The sequence below is a fragment of the Rattus norvegicus genome, chromosome 5 (genome assembly GCF_036323735.1).
Source record: "Rattus norvegicus strain BN/NHsdMcwi chromosome 5, GRCr8, whole genome shotgun sequence".
NCBI lineage: Eukaryota > Metazoa > Chordata > Mammalia > Rodentia > Muridae > Rattus > Rattus norvegicus.
This window is the reverse complement of record NC_086023.1, coordinates 17,418,390-17,439,566: the sequence shown is the minus strand read 5'-3', so window position 1 is coordinate 17,439,566 and position 21,177 is coordinate 17,418,390. Positions and strand designations below refer to the sequence as shown.

The 21,177-nt window shown below is 40.8% G+C and overlaps 1 protein-coding gene across 9 annotated transcripts in view; it reads left to right on the top strand.

Annotated features, from left to right (window-relative positions):
- Positions 1-21,177, top strand: part of St18 (ST18 C2H2C-type zinc finger transcription factor) — a 331,712-nt gene that overhangs the window by 261,528 nt on the left and 49,007 nt on the right. For all 9 annotated transcript variants that reach the window (XM_017593173.3, XM_039109332.1, XM_063287207.1 and 6 more), the window contains 5 exon segments: positions 3,296-3,483; positions 9,047-9,832; positions 14,753-14,887; positions 16,477-16,567; positions 17,783-17,887. In XM_017593173.3, coding sequence (XP_017448662.1) covers positions 3,296-3,483; positions 9,047-9,832; positions 14,753-14,887; positions 16,477-16,567; positions 17,783-17,887 — 1,305 coding nt within the window.

Genomic DNA, 21,177 nt, shown 5'->3' with positions numbered 1-21,177 from the left:
GGCTTCTGGTGCCAACAAATCCCTTTCCTCTGTCACCTTCATCTTCTTAAATGTTATGGTAGTAATGCTATTTGACATGAAATTCACCTTTTTAATGCATTTTGAATATGTGATACATGTTGATGACCTGAGGGAATTGTGTAACAGATCTCTGGAGTTTCTTCATTTTGCTCAATTTAAATGTTGTATGTTTATTAATAATCTGCCACTCGTTTTTCAGCATAAAAGAAACAATTTTTTCTTATTTATTCTTTGAACTTTTCATACATTTTATGTAATGGCATTTTATCACACACATCTACCAGTTCCAGTGCTCCCAACTTCAAGTCCTCACATTTTTGTTGTTATTAATGACATGAAGTCCAATTAGTGGTTGCCAAATGTGTATGAGTGGGGCCATGCATGCACTATGGCATGGACTACCTACTAGTAGCCATGTCCCCAAAGGAGAGTGACCCTTCCTTAGGAGCCATTAGTTTCTAATGGCTGGTCCTATGAGGTAAAATGCCTGTGGTACCCACCCACATTCAAATTGGAATTTTGGCTGGCTTCGTATTGTGCAGGTTTGTGCAAGTAACCATAACTGCTATGAGGTGATGTGTACAACAGCCATGCCCTATCTAGAAGTCAAAATTTCACAGCTCTCCTCCTCATTCATCAACTCTCACATTTGATTCATTCATTCTTCAGTGATGCTACCTAGACCTTGGGTAAGTGAGGTTAATAATGATTCAGCCACAGCTGAGCTCCTCAAGTTACTTATAACCTGACCAAGGTTGAGTACAATATGAATCTATGGGTGTAATCAAATATTTAGAAGGCAGTTTGACCGCACAACTATTTGGTATAACAACAATAGTTTACACACTAGGACCTTTGATCTCCCCAATCATGAGATTTTGACCAAATTTATACTATCAGGCATGAAATTTCCCCTGTGGGCCAGACCCCATATCTAAACAGAAAGTAGTTAGTTGTTCCTATAACATTCACGCTAGTATTGCAACATTAGGCATGTCTTGTCTTGCCAGGACTATATGCCTTTTCTCCCCCAGAAGGTAACATAGACTATTTTGACACTATAAAAGTTAGCTAATGGGGAATAACTTCATGGTCAGTCAAGACCACTGCTATTCTTTAATTCTATGAGTTTAATGCTCTTGTGTTACTTGCGTTTGTAAAGGAATTATACACATTTACTCAGTGTATTTATGACTTATTTTGCATAATATAATATCTTCGAGGTTTAGCCATATGATAAATATGACAATATTTCTTTCTTGTTTAAAGTTTAGTTGTACTTGCTGTACATACATAGATTGTCCATTTATCTGCCCATGGAGGTTGAAGTGTTTCTACATACTAGCCATTGTAAGTAGTGCTACACATTCGACATTCAAATCAATAACACGATTCTTCAAAAATAGAGCTATGATTGCCTCACCAGTCCTACTTCTGAGTATTTCTGCAGAAGAATTAAATGACGAGACCATTAGATCTTCATTTTAATATTTTTATTTGCTTCTTTCCCAATACCAATTTAAATCACTCCAATTCTTAAAATCTATTTTCTGTCTCTAACTTTAATATCTGAATGGTCTAAGAGGCTCTCCTACTTTCTACAAATTGTCCTGGATCCTGAGAAGGACTGAATAACTTGACATGAATATTTTCTGAGATTTTTCTGGGACAGGGCTATGGATGCTCATTTGATTTTGGAATGTTGAGTTTTCTTGAACTCTCTTCACGCATTATCTCTTACCTTGTCTTCATGTCTTTGACCTGTTCCTCAAAAATGAGTTCTGTATTAGGACGGTGGGTGGGTGCACAAGCAGTTTTGTAGGCTGGTGCCCATTCTCTTTACATCAGCATGGTATGCAAACTTGTACTTTCTTCTCAGATCAGCAACTTCAATCCACATAGTTCTCTAAGTTCTCTACCTTCTGTGATCCTCTTACCCAGGGGTCTGAGGCTATTAGTGCCATTCAGTCATCTTTCCTGCAGTTTCTTTATGTGTTTAAACCTAGGTTCAAATCTATAAGAACTCATTAGTTTAGTTTGGAAAGTTCACTCATTTCTTCCTATTTCAATAATATTTAGTTCTCTAGTTTCCACCTTTTAAGAGATTTTTAAACTTTAGTTAAAAAGGAAGTTCATTTAGGAAGATCCTTCCTTTTCTAAAAGGAAGATGGTTTAAGAAGATCTTTCTAAGTTCCTTTTCCCATTTCTTCCCTTGGAAGTTTTTGCAACTACATTGTAAACATTTGAGAATGTGCATCTGACTTTACAGACTAGATTTCTTGAACATGTCACCATTTTTGCTTGGTGTTCAGGGGAGACCTTCTGACCAGTTGCTGCTATTACTAAGAATTGTTTTTGGTTTGTTTTTTTGAGCTGGAGTCAATAAATTGTTTCTCTGCTTCCAGGATTTTCTCTCTTGGACTTTTTTCATGTGAAGCTCATTCATTTATCTTCAAAGAGCATTTAACAAATATCTGTCATAGAGTCACTATTGAAATGCTATGATCTTCACAGATCTTGCCAGGAGAGTGTTTCTCTTAACTTCACACAGTAAATCTCCATTAATTGTGAGTGAGGTGAATGTAGGAAATCTGTTTTGAAAGAGCCTCCCTTAGGAACATTTCCAAATGGAGCCGTGTGAGAACAAAAGTAAGGCTAGGATATTGGCCGTGTTTTGTGAAATCCAATGTTATATTTGAGCCTTTTATTTGTTATATGTGCCAAATGGGTGAAAAATCCAAAGGCACATTGATGTATGACAACTTTGCACTTTTTTGTGTCACTGGAGATGGGTTGAATGTCCATAGCTTATTCTGTAGCTTGGTGATTCTTTCAATCAAATCAGTGCATAAGACCCATGGTACCTCAAATCTGAGGCACCAGCATGGGAAAGGTAAGCAACTTTAGTGTCATAGCACTATTGGAGAACCTAGTTTTGTTGTTCTGGCATATTCATTGTACGTGGTGGTGTAATTTTCATATTATCTGTTTCTGGAGGTATGCAAACTGGTTTAAGTCTTGTTTCACCTCCTAGAATGTAGTGAAGTGAAGCAGAGATTGGCATATGTTACTCAGGAGTAACACTGAGTTTTTAAATACTTCTGACGGACTGTAAAGTAGAATTTTGAGAGAGACTGCTAGCATTAATTATAAACCCAACACTCCAGGACCCAACGTTCCAGATGCCTTGAGTTATACTTGGTGAAAATCAAATGCCTAGCAGCAATGAATGCTATTTTACATGTTCTTACCTGCCCTGCTCTGCTCGCCCCAGGGTTGCATATGATTGCTCTATGGCGAAGAAGAGGAGAGCTGAAGAGCAGGCATTGGGAGTGCCAGTTAACAAGAGGAAATCTCTGTTAATGAAACCCCGGCACTACAGCCCAGACATGGACTGCAAGGAAAACCCAGACAACAGGAATGAGGATGATGGCCTAGAAACGAATGACCACTCCACTGCAGGTAGCAAAAGGCATGGCCCAAGCTTTATATACTCCTGTCACCAAACGTCATTCTTAGTACATGAAGAAGACACAGTTCATATCGCTGTTAAACTATATTTGGGATTTGGAAACAAAAACCCAACAATTGTTTCAGTCAATGTTCACTTATTAAGGCTCCATTTATTTTAATCAGATTCTATTTAGGGTCTTTAGTTTCAGTCTGAATGTGTCCTGGACTCACTTCAAATCATGATTAAGTTATACTTCTTTGTGTAGGAAGTAGCCTTAAAACTGTCTGTCTGGGGGTTGGGGATTTAGCTCAGTGGTAGAGCGCTTGCCTAGCAAGCACAAGGCCCTGGGTTCGGTCCCCAGCTCCGAAAAAAAAAGAAAAGAAAACTGTCTGTCTGAGTAAATGCCTAATTCCAAAAGAATGCCTCAAACTACAGGATGAATTTAAGCTTTAAGATAACTCTTCAATGATAAAGGCCAATGTAATGTTCACAAATGTACACACACACACACACACACACACACACACATTTATTATCTATGCATACAACTAAAACAGTAATACATAATTTTTATCAATATGTTTAGTATTATTTGGCCCCAAAATATTATATTAATGACATGACTCAATGTCGGTGTTGTAGGACCTTCATATTTTTATATACTTCAAATAATACTTAGTGCCATCGATTGTAGAGGTGACCTAAAGCTGTTATACTTGAGGCATATTTAATGGGAGCACAAGATAAAAAGGTAATCCTGTGCCTATATCTCTAAAATAAATAATTTAAACTTATCTTTATAACACATTAGTTCAATCCTCTGCACACTCTTCAGGTATTCTGTTTTGGAGGAGTGAAATGTAGCTACAACTTCAATGACTTAGAGTTTATTCTCAATTCTCAGTTGCTGGCAATCACTTGCATCCAGGAGTTGAAGTGTCATTGATTCATGAATTAGAGTAAGGTGTCAAACTGCAAAAATTCTCAAAAACCTATCAAACCTTTAAGGTATAAGGCTTGACTAATAGAAATTTGAATTAGACATGCACTTGTCCTATTAAGTATATACTTTTACTGAATGTGTTTGGGTAAGCAACATATAATAACAATACTATGTGATTTATTCAAAAACATAAACAAAAGGTAGGAATATTTATAGATCATACTTTTACAAATAGAATACTAGAAATAACACTGGATATTATTTTTAAGATATAAAACGATATGGACTGAGGATAACTTTAAGGTCACAGAATCTTCTTCATCTTGGATAAATATTGAAGAGTCCATGGTCAAAACAATGTATTCTGATTGGTACATGGCTAAGAACATTTTTTATCTTTTTTTTGTATATGATTTTAAGCCTCAGGGTTCATATTTAAATTTTAATCATCTTTAACTTTTTAAAATTTCCTTGATCTGGCCACTTGTATGGGTTGAATCATGGACACAACAGATACAATCTGATTTTAGAGGAAGTTCTTAGTGCCATCCATGAAGCCAAAGATGTTTGCAGATCTCACACCTTCTTTGATTATCATAAATACTTTGTATCAGTTAAGTGCATAGATTGTTCAAATGTATTCAGTAAACTGTTCAGTCACAAGTACTTATAGACATGTTTGTAGGCTTATGAAGGCTAATGGTTACATTAATATTAAAACTACTACTGATAGTGATGCTGAAATTACCATGTTGACTATTAATTTTCAACTCTTTATATATTTCAGACACATAAGTGATATCATTTAGTCCATTTTACAGCGTCACATAGTATGTAGAAACCTGGTCTTAGTGTTATAGATGAAATCATTAGAGACTAAAGAGAGTTAAATTTGAAAGTAGCACAATTTGCAGACTTGGGGAGAAGAAAGTACTTAATAGACAGTCTGAAAAAACAAGTGAAATAACTCTTAGTTAACTGCTCTGTAAGCTCAGTCCTCCTTTCCCATCCTCCCTTCAGAATGCACACTGAGAAGAGCTTTTGCAAGGTTCAAATGAAGTTTCAGGTTCTAAATATGACCAATCATAAATGTTCTTACCCCAGATCAACAGAGAAAAGATTTTAACTTGCCTTTGGCTTTTGAGGAATTTTAAACAGAGAAGGAAGGGAGCCAAGCTCAGTTGCAACAGCAGACACCAAATTGCAATGCTCCTTGACTCCAGACACCCCAGGTCTTTGCCCTAAGAGGAGTGTGTCTAGTTGAGTCTTCCACGTACAGCTCAGATACTAAGAGGATAAAATACTCATGAATGCTAAGGCTGTTGCATCCTGGAAGTGTTTTGTTCTTCTTTATGGCTGTACCCCACACTCTAACCTGACTCACAAAACCTGCATGTGGTTACTAGTGTGGGTAATACTTTTTCCTAAGAATGGCTGTGTTACATGAGCCATCTCTTAAGGCATTTCTAGGCTTCAGGATACTTGTAGTATGTAATAGAAACAAAGACACAAACTAAGTCATGTGGCCCTTGGTCTGGTCTCAGCCCTCTACTGAATAGCTGTGTGGTCTTGAGCAAGTCATGAGAGACCTGGAACTGCAGGAGATTGACTAGGAGATGGACTAGGAAGCAACTTGTAGATTGCAAAATAGAGAATGGAGCACTGTGCTATATACCTCAGTTCATTGTCCTAGGAATGGTTGCTGGATCATCTATTCATTGGCCCATCCTCATCCTCTGGTACTTCAGACCAAGAGGTAACTAGGATCATGCAAGCAGATGCTGCCTAGCCAGTGGCAGTCATGTTCTCTAGACCTCACATGTTAGCTTCTAGCTTAGAGGGGCAGATGCTGTTCTGTGGTGCAGTCCTCAATGGCTTATATAGTCACCTTGTAGAGCCTTCCTTTCTGTAACCTCTGAAGTTTCTAGGAATGACTTTTAGTGATGAAAGCAGGCCAATCTTATTCATGTTGAAGAGCCTGCTAGTCCCCTGATGTTAGAGCCTTTGAAAATAGCATCTGAGGAAGGGAAGGGAAGCCATCCTTACTGAGTGCCTGTTGTATGTTCCTGTGATCTCTGTACTGGCTCCAAAACCTGTGCTGCTGTCTCCAGCTGCAAATAGAGACCTCAGGCTCAGGCAGGCCAAACAACCTGACCAGCAAGCATAGACACTAGCAACAGAGCTTAAGCTTCAACCCGCTGTGACAGACCATACTACTTCCCAGGAAAATAATACTGCAGACTAAACAAGGGGACCGTAGCAGATCTGGGAGAAGCCAGCACCTTGTCACAGATCTGTCATGTTTAAATGCTAACTTAGAGTTTTTTCTCATGCCCACAGTCAAAGCTGGAAGGGGTTTTCAGAACAAGGAAAGTTGGTTTGTGGCTTATCCCTATCCCTAGAAACCAATGTGTGTGACACATGTAAGCACCCCTACCAGTGAGGCTTCTCTCTTCTGAAGAATAATTAATAAATATTTTCTCTTAGCATATAACAAACAGTTGAACCAAACAATGATGTAAACTGGAAATGACCCAAAATGCAAGCAGTTGGCAGTCACTCAGTGAAGTGCATTGTCGTGCACATGTGCGAGTTTGTCTCCCCGCCTCTCGGGTGATCTGCACTTAATAGGAATATTTTAAACTATGTAGCTAAGCAACAGAGGTAATTGTTGCTTTCTAGAGCTTTTGTTAGCACTCTAACACAGCCCAAATATGCATAATTAGGTATAATGTCTATAAATCATTATTGTACACATGTGGGTAGTTAAGTGGAGTGAGAGAATAGTTCAATGAATTGAGCATATTCACTGAAAATGCTTTTTATTTGTTTTCTGTGGTTCATAATACTTTAAAATTATCATAACCCTTTACACTTTCTCTTAATAGCCAACTGTGATATTGAGAAAAACTTCATTTGCATTTTAGACTATGTTTAATATATTATTTAAAGCTGGAGTTGCTCCGATACAGATTCAGTAGAGGATAGGCCCATCCTATCAACGTTATGTGCTTGTTTATCCAGCCTCTCTTCTAGGAACTGAAATGTTAAATTTTTCAGTTTGTGTTGAATAGATCCCAACAAAAGACTGCACCCTATAATCAGCATTATTTACAGGGACCAGTGTTGTGACTGAATTCTTCTCCGCATCCAAAAATGCTTTTAGTTACTATGGCAATATTTACTTGATCCTGGCAGTCCAGTGTTGATTTAGGGAGATAATTACCAGAAAGGAAGATGATGGAGATGTATTTTTGAGTGTCCTTGTCAGAGACAATGTTTATAAAAAAAATTGAATGAGACAAAAAAATGCACATTGTCTCCCAGGCAGACACCCTCCGCCACAGCTTCATGGTGAATGCTGCACTTTCTTTCCCTCCGAAGATGTTTATTAAAAAAGAATGCACTTCACTTGGTGTCTTTAGCAGTCTGCAAGGAGGTTTCTCATCCCACTTCCCATCCCCCACTTGCCTTTGAAGTGCAGAAATGGTTGTCTTTTTGTTTGAGTTTTTCTTGCTCTGGTTGGTGTCTGAAGACTCTTGCTGGGCTGTTTGGTAGATTTCACAGCCCGGTGTACACTAAGAATCCACATGCTCAGATGGATAGTTTGCACTCGGGTAGCTTTAGTGAACTGACCATACATATATATGCACATACATAAATACATATATGCATACATACACGTATACATACAACAAGACAAGTAAAAGAGTAGTACTGACAGCTACCTTGGACTGGCCTAGGCACTTACAGGTCTGCTCTTGGTCACAGTACCCAGGTTGTTAACATTTGACATCCTCAAACCACCTGTACCCTTCATGTTCTTTACTTTATAACACAATTACATGCACATAATAAAACAAGAAAGGCATTACTATTTAAAATACCTAGCCTGACAGTTATCCCATTTGTGTTCCCCTGAATACAGCATTGTAATGTGACACAGAAGAGTAAGTAAGCATGAAGACTTGAGAGCTTCAGAGCCCCTCAGTCAGGGTCTCTGTGTAGAGCTGTTTGTGTCTTAGTTAACATTGCATAAAGGCTGAGAACACTCTCCACGGAGAATTTAATTCACATATTCTTTAAAGATACAATGCGATGATCCAGACAGTTTATAGCATGCATATTCAAGTTCCTTCTGGTTGATAAGGTGTAGGAATGTAAGAGTGTATAACAGCAGGAAGCTCATTGTAGAACTATGTTGTCAAAGTACCAATTTCTGTCAGGACAATATACTAAAAGGACTCAGCTCTTCATTTACAGAAGATTACAGAAGCACTAAGCTTATTTTATTCCACAGTATTTATTTTTTCTCATTGTTGTTTTTAAAATGAATAGACACTATACATTATGCATATTTTGTAGGTATAGCAGTATCCATGTACTTACACATGTAGGCATATGTATTTGTGAGTACATGTATGTGAATAGTTATTTGAGCTCCTTAAAATATTTTTGGTGATCTACTTTTTAGAGATAGGACTCACTTGAGGTCTAGACTACCCTTTAGCTTGATAGCCTCTTGCCTCTCTTTCCTAAGTATTAGGATTATAGGTCCCTGCCACTATGCCCAGTCTCTTTAAATATTTTTGTTGTTTTTTTTCAATGTTTGTTTTCTTTTTTCGTAGATGAAATCGTGGTAAAACCCATGGATAAGACTCTTCATTTACCTGCACAAGAAAGCTCACTCCCCAAGGAAGACCAATACGCGTGTTATCCAGAGCTCATGGTCAAATCTCTGATGCATTTAGGTAAATTTGAAGAAAGTGAGTCTGTGCAGACCGTAGGTGAGAACTTAAATGGCAACGGCATCCAGTCTCTAAAAGCAGAGTGTGATGAAGCAAATGAATGCTTTATGGTTCATTCTGATGATGGAAGAGACAAAGTCCACCATTCCCAGCCACCTTTCTGCTCTTCCGGTGACAGTGAGAGTGACTCTGACAGTACAGAGAATGGGTGGGGCAGTGGCTCCAACTCTTCAGAAGACACTGACACTCACAAAGGCCCCAAACGCAAGCTGACATACAATAGAAAGGACCTGCTGGAAGTCCCTGAGATAAAAGCAGAAGATGACAAGTTTATCCCTTGCGAGAACAGGTGTGATTCTGACACCAGTGGGAGAGACCCACAGAACTCTCACATGGAACCCTTGGCTGTGAAAGTCCAGCCTTCCTTCCCAGAGGTTGAAGAGAGTGAGAGCCTGGCCACAGTAATAGCGGAGTCTGCTGAGGTGGAGAAAGCGAAGGGGAGCCTGAGTTTGCTGGAACAGGCTATTGCCCTACAGGCTGAACGGGGTTCCGTCTTCCATCACACCTACAAAGAGCTGGACCGATTTCTCCTGGACCACCTGGCAAGGCAACGGAGGCAACCCAAGGTTACTGATGCCAGTGGAAGGCAAATCTTTAATAATAAACGTAAGCACAGTGCTATATTCATCACGGGAAGAAAGTTGATTTAGAGTTGGAAAGTATTAAATGTGCTTATTCTTTCTAGATTAGCCTTTTGACAACTTAATGTAATTTAAAAATAAATTCATATTCGTGAGACAGACCATTCCTTCCTTTGCAGCCACTCTTTTGGTTGCTATCAGCTCAAGGTCTGTGGATGCTATGGTATCTTAACACCTGAGAGACATATAGCACATCTGATTTTCTCACTAAGTTAGCTCTTTAGAATCACATCGTGCCTTTTAACTGTACTTGAAAGGACATTTTTACATGATTTTGACATATTTTATTAGACAAATCATTCTACCCCTTGTTCTAGACTTATGGGGTTGCTTGAAAGCTTCAAAAATAGTCATCAATCACTTGTAAGGCAGGTAGGATGTGATGAGCCTTTTAGGATAAAACTGGGGATTAATAGACTTGTAAGCTGATATTTTTCCTAGCTTACCAGTAAGAGCCCACAGATACCTGGATCAGACTTAGACTTACAGAGAGAATGTGCTTGGAGAAGACCTTAGATTGCTCTACCAGCATCAGGGAAGTGATGCATCTTCCCTGATGGAGGCCTGTGCCTGTTCTCATATGCAAAGCCTACACCGTTGGTGAGTGATGTTCCCAATAGTCCACTGGTGCCCATAAAACATGTATACCATGAGTAAATTCAGGGTCCAGTCAGATTCAAACCTCCAAATATTGCTTTTTGGTTCAGCAAAATTTTCTGGAGATTGTTGGACATCCTAGAATCTAATAACCACAGAATCAGGGAAAGATATAAAGGAATGCTATGGTCAAAGGTCTTGGTGGCTTCGAGGACTGGCATTTGCTTCATTAGAAGTTCTGATTGGGGAAAGCGATCCACAAGTGAATTTTTGGTAATTTTAAGTTCATGTCGATACCTACCTTCCATTTAGGAAATACTGCCTTGCAACTCTGAGGAGATAAACTAAGTATGGTGAAGGCTGCTGCTGCTGCTGGATGTCCTTCAGGGGTTTGAGTGGGAACAAATGTGCAGCTAGAGACACTGTTTATGGACATAGTTCATAGCTCTGTACACTATCAGTACATAGTTTGTTGATTTTTTCCTTACTTACCTTTTTTAAAAGATAAATTACAAAATCTGAAAAAAAAGATGACATTCACTCTAAGCCATATTTTATTGGTTTTAAGATCTATATTTCCACCCCACTGAACATCCTAGAAATCTGAAGAGCATGCACCAATTTAAGCTTTAATATTTTTTATTTTTAAATCACATACAAAATAATGTTTCAGCGTACAATAGATGATGTTTTACAGGAAGTGTTACTCCATGTTTGTAGAAGCTTTATTTTAACTTTAAGTGCTTAATCATCTTTTGGTTATTTTATAGGGTTTCGAAAATCATCTATGTTTTCAGAGAGGGTGTGTATAGCAATCCTTGGCAATTTAGTGGCTTGGGGCACTACTGGAGGGAATGGAAGAATGAATAGGATGCCCTATGGCACAGGCCTGGCATTGCTTTAGAGTTCAAAGTCCAGGCTCAGCTGAGGAAGATATGGAAGGTGTGATCCATGTTGCTATGTGTGCATAGATGTCGAGACCTGCAGAGTTCCCACTCTGCATTCACACACACACTCTTCAATGCTCCCAAAACCAAAAGTCTGGGGGCATTGTCCTTTGACCTGCATCTGTATTGGCAGGTGACCAATCAGAGCATAGTTTGCTAGCTTGCCTAAGATGCTCCTCTCATTTGGGAGATGCCTTAGTCGTGGGCTCCTCTTTTAGGGACAGGACATTAAGATCTTAGCATGCTGTTCTACCAGAGTCTGTAGAGGAGCTAGCAGCACTGCAGCAAGTTTGTTAACTCTGCCACTGAGCAGTCGGAGATGAGGCTGCAGTGTAAGCACTGTGCTACCCATGTGGGGCACTTGTCAAGTAAGAGGAGCAATAGGAACAATGGGGCAAGTCTGCCTGGTGTGAAGAAGGATGGTCCCAGGCAAACCAGGACACAGTAGCCCCGGGGTATGAAGTCCCCTCATTGTGTAGTGCTATACAAAGAAAATGAAAGAAGAGGCGTCTGTGAAGCTGCCCTGAGCCTGTGCTCTGGTTTCTTATCATGCAAACAGGTTCTGCCCTCCTGAGCATTTCATCTGCAGCTTTGTTTTGGGAGGCCCAGGAGAGAGCTGCAGACAAAGGTGCATGGTGGACTGTCAGTGGGCTCCACCTGGGCAGGTGCCAGCCCTGTTATCTCCAACACCCTTTCTGGCTTCCCTCAGACACACAGTGTGCTGAGGAGAGGAAGTGCTCAGCGCCAACCCTGTCAGTGCTTAGAAATGCGGTGTCACGTGGACAAGATCCAAGAGAGGAAGCACATCAAAACAGACACTGTAGTCTTCTCCTCTCTGAGGGGCTCTTTACAATACCATCAAGCCCCTCGCTCCAACTTGGTTCACTTCGACCAAACTTCAAGGATTTTGATCAGTGTCATGTGTGTTTTACATGCCCAAAATGGACTTATAATTCGGGAATATATTTTCATTAAGTAAAACCCGTATCTACAGAATTATAGAACATTACAATCTTAATATACTTTTTTTCTCTTACACAGTACAGAAAAGAACATTCCCCCCCCCATACTGTTGTTTTAGTTAAATCTTTCCTTTAGCGAACCATGCTGTTCCAGGGGCATCCCTGTCTTTGCAGCAATTATCTTTCAACCTCCTGACTGGTCCTGAACTGTCAGTGCTAGCTACAACTTGGAGGCTCCTCAGCCCCTCCTTCTTTGCAGAAACCATGCCCCCATGTAATTGGATTACACACAGCCTGCTGTGCCCCATCTGTCTAGGACTGCTTGTAATCCAACAACTGGAGTGACTTGGTATCACAGAGACACGTCTGCTCATGCAGTGTAGTGCCATGGAGATGTCTGACACATCCTAAGTCAGTGGCCTGCTCTGGGTGATTCCTTTAGAGCAGGAGGATATGGACTTCCCATCCCCCACGTGACAATGTTTTATCCCTACTCCAGGGCAGCAGCCTTGTGAGTGGGGTCATGTAGATTACTCATTGTCACCATGGGCTTCAAGGGTGCTCAGTATTCTTGTTGATCCATGTTGAGAGTCCATATCCCTTCTGAAGTCTGTGTTGCTTCTTCCTCTGAGGACTCACATACTCCTTCTCCTTTGCTGACAACCAGAAACACAGTGTCTCCCAATGAGTATCATCCTGAGCACATGTTAGGGCAGTTTGGGCCATAACACTGCATTCCTGTGTCAAGTTTAGTTACCATATTGGCCATATATATGTGTTATGTAGATGTTCATGTGTGCATGTATGTGTATACATGTGTACATATGTGCATGTATTGAAATGTTTATAAAAAGATAAAGAGGGAGGGGGATATGGAGGTGTAATCAGGTATAGGGGAGGGGGTGCCTCAGCAGGCCCATGCTAAGGCATCCCTTCTGCCTGAGGAACCAACCACATGAAATTACAAAATAGAATAGAATTTATTCAGGGCATGGGGAAGAGAGTCAAGAGGGTAGTAGACACACACACACATACGCACGCGCGCGCACACACAGAGAGAGAGAGAGAGAGAAAGAGAGACATAGACACAGAGACAGAGACAGAGAGACAGAGAGTAGAGAAGTAGAGGCTGTCCAGAGCATGTGAAGGGGAAGGGGGAAGTGAATGGGGAGAGAGTGGGAGCCAGAAGGCCAGAGCATGAACAAGAAATCAAGAGAGGGGAGGGGCACGTAGCCCCTTTTATAGTGTCAGGCATACCTGGTTGTTCCCAGGTAACTGTGGGGCAGAGCTTAAACGAAGTGTTAACATGCATGTGAATGTGTGTCTATGTATGTGTACACACACGTGCATGTGATTATGTGCATATATGCACATGCATTTGCACAGGCATATGTATATACATATGCATGTGTGTGCATGTCTATACCGATCCATGTGTTAGTGCCATTCTATTCTATATCATTCATGTTATACATTTATAAGCCTCTCTAATCCTCAATCATACATACCAGGAACTCAAACTCCTAGTATCTTCAGCTCTCCCATCTTGAATTTTTATCTCATGGAACTGGCACTACCTGAGGGCCCCACCCTCACAAGCTCAGTAGTCCTCAGATGGCTCGGAAGCCCCACTCTGGATACTTCCCTCTCCTCAGATACTCTACTAGAACATTTCCCCCCATAGCTGCTCCTATCACCTCAGCTCTGAGTTTCTGTAGCAGTGCCCACAGCTTCCCACCATGGTCACCTCATATACCCAAGAGGAAAAAAATTCTTTTCTAGCGCTTGGTCATGAAGCATGTCTTCCCCACCCCACATCAGCCTCCTGACTGCTACCCCACCTCCATCAGCTGCTTTGCAGGAACCAAGCTCAACTTTTATAGTAGCTAGTCCACTCCCACCTTCACCTGCTGCCAGGGACCCTCAGGAACAAAGCCACAGAGGCCTTCTGCCAATATGGTGGGCTCTTTGTCTTGTAATTTTAAATACGCCATTTCTAAACTCTTTCAATAGAGGATGGTTTGAGGTTAAATAAATTCTCCTTTCTTGCTTTTCTTCTTTTCAGGAGAATGTTCACCTTCTGGCACAAGGTGACGTTTCATAATAAAAATTTAACTACAGTATGTGACATAACAACCTAAAACCATCTCTGTATTTTAACAGTCCCTCGCCCTGTCTCAGCCTTTGCTTAGGAATCCAAGAAAATTGAAAATGTGTTTTGCTTGCACGGGTCTTAGTTGAGGGTTTTATTCAAGGCAACATAAGAAGAATGTTTGTGGTGGCAGAACTGAATAGAGTATGAGTGACACCCGCAAGGCCACTCTATTGAACGATGGGGAAGCAGCAGCATATGAGTGTCTCAATTCAATTTCTCTATAGATTCACCAAGGCCTGAAAGGAGGGAGGCTAAGTGCCCCATTCCTGGCTGTGACGGCACAGGGCACGTAACGGGGCTCTACCCCCACCACCGCAGCCTTTCTGGGTGCCCCCACAAAGTGCGAGTTCCTCTGGAAAGTGAGTATTCCTTAAACCTGAGGACCCACCTATTCATTCAGATGTCCAGCCTCCCATGGAGGTCCTCTGCCCCTCTCTTTTGGATAGAATTAAGGGTGGAAAAATAATCTTACCTCCATGGGTCAAGTAATTTCCATGTAACAATGTGAGGGGTTTTTAGTTGTTGTTTTTCAGATTTTGAGACAAGATCTGGCCTCATACACATGGAGATTGCCTCTCTTTTCCTCTCCTGTGCACAACTTAGCTGTGTGCATTAGAAAAATTCAGGAATAGTAATTTAAGTTGAAAAACATTTGTTATTGAAAAGATAGTTCATTACCAATAGTTCTAAGGAAGTAGGGATCTCATCATTACACAGGGTACCCAGGAGGTAAAGTCAGGAAGACTCTGTGTAAGAGCCCTGGTGCCCTTCTGTGTGAGGCTCAGCAAATCCAGGTTTATTTGTAGCATAGGGATGACTCTAGTCCTCTTATTCCTGACTCTGAGATTATTATACAAATGGTGAGTACCCCAGAGTATGAGGCAGCTGGGGTGTGAACTGCAAAGTTGTTGATTGGGGTCTCAAGAGAACACCTTGTGGACAACTTGCACACCTTTTGTGACTTGGCTGACCCTGAGAAGGACAACTACGTGGTCACTAAGTCAGAAGATGGGTAGAGAAGATAAGTTAGTGTTACTATATAATTTGACTGCATAGTCCTTCCCAGCCTGAGGTCAGCATCGAGTCTCCATTCAGAGGAAGAATGTCACTCTGACCACCTAGCCTGCCTGCAATTTTCTCAAGATGTCCTGTTACATCTGACCCTCCCAGAGCAGCAGTAGCCTCTCCTCCCTCATGCCCACCATAGTTCTTCAGTGATCTGGGCCATAGAGATGAAGGAAGGACAAGCTTAAAACACTGGTTTGTCACATAATCTGTCATGTATTTAGTGGGATAGTTCTTGGACCAGCCCATGGGTAAAAGTGGGGGGTACCTCAACATCCCCAGCTGGGTATAAGGACTTGGCAGGTCACTAGCTTTCCCCTACCCAGTAGCATTATCAGTTGCTCAGTCTGACCATTTGATGCCTTGTTCAACCTTACTCTTACCAGTAATCACTTGGTAAGGGATAGTAGATGGACAGAGGCAAAATATCACCACTTCAGAAATAAAACAGGCTGCATGCACAGAACTCCAAATTATAGGGAAAGGATTGAAAGAACTGTGTGGAAAAAAGTTCTTCGCTGCTGTGTAGAAATGTACTTAGGAGGGAAGGTCAGGGTAAGGAGCTTCTCAGTTGAGATCAGAGGACAGCAGGGTCTATCCTAGCATGCATGTGGCGCCAGAACTACAAAGACTTGTTCCTCAGTTGGATGTGAGCAGAAGCATTTGGGGAAGGGATCTAGGGTTAACACTCTGACAATCAGAACAACTTAAACATGAACTAGCTTTTGGGGTTTCATTCCTGAAGTTCTCACTGGCTTTAGTTGAGTATGAATATATCCCATGGTGAATGCTTGCCTGATGTCATTTGCATGTAGAAAGGAAAAGTAGGTTTGATGGTGTGTTACGTCTCGTTCTTACCTTTAACATGCTATTCTGTGCTTAGTTCTTGCCATGCATGAGAACGTACTCAAGTGTCCCACCCCAGGATGCACAGGAAGGGGACATGTGAACAGCAATCGCAACACTCACAGAAGGTAACTCTGATGACTTGATGATCATTTACATCGCAAAACTTCAAGCGAAACTTTCCACGAATGAAATAATTAGGCCATCTGTTGAGATAACTGTTGTACCTCTATTAAGTGTTATCTCTTGAAATAGCTAATAAGTAGTCTTAATCTCAGGAAATTTTATATTAGCGATCAACTAAAATAATGAAGCAGTTGTACTTGAAGATGCTCAGGCTCTGTGTCCATACAGCCACACACACAGGACACATCTTTCTGGCCCCATATCTCACTGGTACACGTGGATATCAGAGGCCAGCATCTGTATTTCTCAGTAGTTATCATGAACCCACACAAGGGGCCTTTAGAAAGGCTTCACAGGTGTTTTGACTGTAAACCATGCAAGGAGTGGGTGTCAGTTTCATTAATTTTTGAAACTAAAATAAAGCACATTTGTGTGTGATTACATATAAATATACAGTTTGTATATATAGATACTTTAAATTTTTATTTTTAATATGTATTTTAATGTGCACAGGTGTTTTGCATACATGTGTATAAATATGTATATATTTGTCTCTGAACCACATGTGTGCAATGCCCACAGAGAGGGTGTGGGGGCTTCTAGAACTAGAGTTATAGATGGTTATGAACTGCCAGGTGGGGGCTGGGAATCAAACCCAGGTCCTCTAGAACAACAACCAGTGTTTTTAAATGTAGAGTCATCTCTTCAACCCTGCGATTTTTATGTGTACATTTTATTTTACGTGTGGAATGTGTAGTTATGAGCTACAGTTTGACTTATAAGAAGATTGCCAAAATGATTTCATATTTATGCTTTCAATTTGACTGACGTATAAAACTCAGCCTCTAAAATGTTGCTAAAGTTCTAAGATAAACCATGGAATTATCGTGCTAACAACGCAGTCAGACAAATGTGTATAGAGATCACTCTGTACTTACTGTACTGAGTTTCAGAATCCTTTCGGTATTTCCCAATTATGTAAGATCTTGATTTTTCTTTAAATGTATTCACTACTTGTCACCTCTGAGATGGGCTAGAGAACAAACATAGACACTGCAGTTTGAAACCCTTTGGGATCTTCTGTATGACAATGGTGCTAAGTGAACTATTAATATGACTTAACATTTGCTGTGTGCCAAGGGTGTTGCATGACTCTGCCAAGGCAGACCACATTGTCACGCTCACTCATGTCCTCCAACTCTTCTTTTTTGAAACAGTCTTTCTGGTTGTCCAATTGCTGCAGCTGAAAAGTTGGCAATGACCCAGGACAAAAGTCAACTTGATTCTTCCCAGACTGGGCAGGGTCCTGAGCAGGCTCACAGGTATGAACCTTCAGGACTTGGCTGACACCTCTGTTCATGTTGGATTCCACCCAGAAGAGCCTATGTTTCTTGTGTGTCACCTCACTGTGGTCTGCATGTCATGTTCTGTCACCAGTAGATTGATGTGGGCAGGCAATTCACAGGGCTAAGGAATAATGGCATCATTCAAACAATCCAGGGGACATATCTTTACAAGGCTAGCATAATATGGGGGAACAAAAAGAATGACGTATGACAAAAGTTCTCACTCACTAATACCAGGTAGGCTCCTATGTGTGACCAGTTTCTTTTCTGCCTGGAAGACACTCAATCAGAGACATTTGTGTAAGTGTGTGATGTTATGTGCTCTCTTTAGGGCCACATATGAACCTAATCAAAGGTTCACTGCTAACAAAGTCTCCCAAGGCCCCTGAGTGCCCAAGTTCCTCAGAATATCTAGTAGTTAGAAAAATATTTTACAGAAAACAAATATTGATATTTAAGGCAATGATAAGTACATTTTGTAACATTATGCAAGTAGTAAAATGTTATTTTGAGGATAGAGAAAAATTATCAAATAACTGTTGCTAATGAGCCAGTAAAATGCAATTATAACTAGTAAGCACGTCAGCATTTCTGGGGTGTTTAGTTTGCTTTCTGTTTTGTGGTAAAAACACTCTGACTAAGCAGAATGGGGGGAGAAATGGATATGTTTTTTTTTACACTCCTAGAGCACAATCTATAATGGAGGTGAGTCAAAGCAATAATTCAAGCTGGGGATATGGGCTACTGTGGCATAGTGGTTAGAGGTATTGACTGTTCTTGCAGAGGGCTGGGGGTCAGTTCCCAGCACCCCCATGGCAATGTACAGTCATTTATAGCTCCATTTTCCAGCGATCCAGCACACTATTCATGCAGGAAAAAATGTACACAGAAAATAAAATAATAAATCCAATTGGGAATGGAAGAAGAAAGCAAGGCCCACACTACTTACAGGCTCGCTCTCTGACTGCTAGGCTAGCCTTGCTGCACAACCGGGGCCAGCTTGTCTCCAAAAGGGCCCTGTGACAACCACCAACCAAGACAGTGGCTCACACAGCCACAGGCAAGTATGATCTGAGCTGTCCCTCAGTTGAGGTTCCTGCTCCCAAATTAACTCCAGACAGTATCAAGTTGACAAAAAAGCACACACAATATGGAGTCCCTTGATATTTTTCTTCTACAGATTCTCTTAAAAGAATTAAAACTGGCATTCAAGTCATATGAGTGAAAAACATGTCAAGTTAAAATCTCGAATTATTAAATATGCAGCAATAAGAAATTTTAACATGAGTTGTCATTAGTATTAGAATACTCTCTTGATTCTCCCTAAGAGTGCTTCTGGAGAACTAAAATTGAGTTTCTTGTTTACTCACAGATTTAGAAATTATCATTTTAGATTATAGTATTTTTACAACTTCAGTGTAAGTAAGACAACTTTGCATAAGATTTACTCATCCCTCACTTATTCCTTTATCAAAACAAATTTTTCATAATTTGATCATATTATTTTTGATCATATTATTTCCCCTCCCCACCTCCTTTTCTTTTTTTTTCTTTTTTTTTTTATTAACTTGAGTATTTCTTATATACATTTCGAGTGTTATTCCCTTTCCCGGTTTCCGGGCAAGCATCCCCCTAATCCCTCCTCCTCCCCTTCTTTATGGGTGTTTCCCTCCCCAACCTTCCCCCATTGCCGCCCTCCCCCAACAATCTAGTTTACTGGGGGTTCAGTCTTAGCAGGACCAAGGGCTTCCCCTTCCACTGGTGATCTTACTAGGATATTCATTGCTACCTATGAGGTCAGAGTCCAGGGTCAGTCCATGGATAGTCCTTAGGTAGTGGCTTAGTCCCTGGAAGCTCTGGTTGCTTGGCATTGTTGTACATATGGGGTCTCAAGCCCCTTCAAGCTCTTCCAGATCTTTCTCTGATTCCTTCAACGGGGGTCCTATTCTCAGTTCAGTGGTTTGCTGCTGGCATTCGCCTCTGTATTTGCTGTATTCTGGCTGTGTCTCTCAGGAGCGATCTACATCCGGCTCCTGTCGGCCTGCACTTCTTTGCTTCATCTATATTGTCTAATTGGATGGCTGTATATGTATGGGCCACATGTGGGGCAGGCTCTGAATGGGTGTTCCTTCAGTCTCTGTTTTAATCTTTGCCTCTCTCTTCCCTGCCACGGGTATTCTTATTCCCCTTTTAAAGAAGGAGTGAAGCATTCACATTTTGATCATCCGTCTTGAGTTTCATTTGTTCTAGGCATCTAGGGTAATTCAAGCGTTTGGGCTAATAGCCACTTATCAATGAGTGCATACCATGTGTGTATTTCTGTGATTGGGTTACCTCACTTAGGATGATATTTTCCAGTTCCAACCATTTGCCTACGAATTTCATAAAGTCATTGTTTTTGATAGCTGAGTAATATTCCATTGTGTAGATGTACCACATTTTCTGTATCCATTCCTCTGTTGAAGGGCATCTGGGTTCTTTCCAGCTTCTGGCTATTATAAATAAGGCTGCGATGAACATAGTAGAGCACGTGTCTTTTTTATATGTTGGGGCATCTTTTGGGTATATGCCCAAGAGAGGTATAGCTGGATCCTCAGGCAGTTCAATGTCCAATTTTCTGAGGAACCTCCAGACTGATTTCCAGAATGGTTTTACCAGTCTGCAATCCCACCAACAATGGAGGAGTGTTCCTCTTTCTCCACATCCTCACCAGCATCTGCTGTCACCTGAGTTTTTGATCTTAGCCATTCTTCACTAAGGTGAAATCTCAGGGTTGTTTTGATTTGCATTTCCCTTATGACTAAAGATGTTGAACATTTCTTTAGGTGTTTCTCAGCCATTCGGCATTCCTCAGCTGTGAATTCTTTGTTTAGCTATGAACCCCATTTTTTAATAGGGTTATTTGTCTCCCTGCGGTCTAACTTCTTGAGTTCTTTGTGTATTTTGGATATAAGGCCTCTATCAGTTGTAGGATTGGTAAAGATCTTTTCACAATCTGTTGGTTGCAGTTTTGTCCTAACCACAGTGTCCTTTGCCTTACAGAAGCTTTGCAGTTTTATGAGATCCCATTTGTCGATTCTTGATCTTAGAGCATAAGCCATTGGTGTTTTGTTCAGGAAATTTTTTCCAGTGCCCATGTGTTCCAGATGCTTCCCTAGTTTTTCTTCTATTATTTTGAGTGTATCTGGTTTGATGTGGAGGTCCTTGATCCACTTGGACCTAAGCTTTGTACAGGCCACCTCCTTTTCTATCCAACTTCATACATA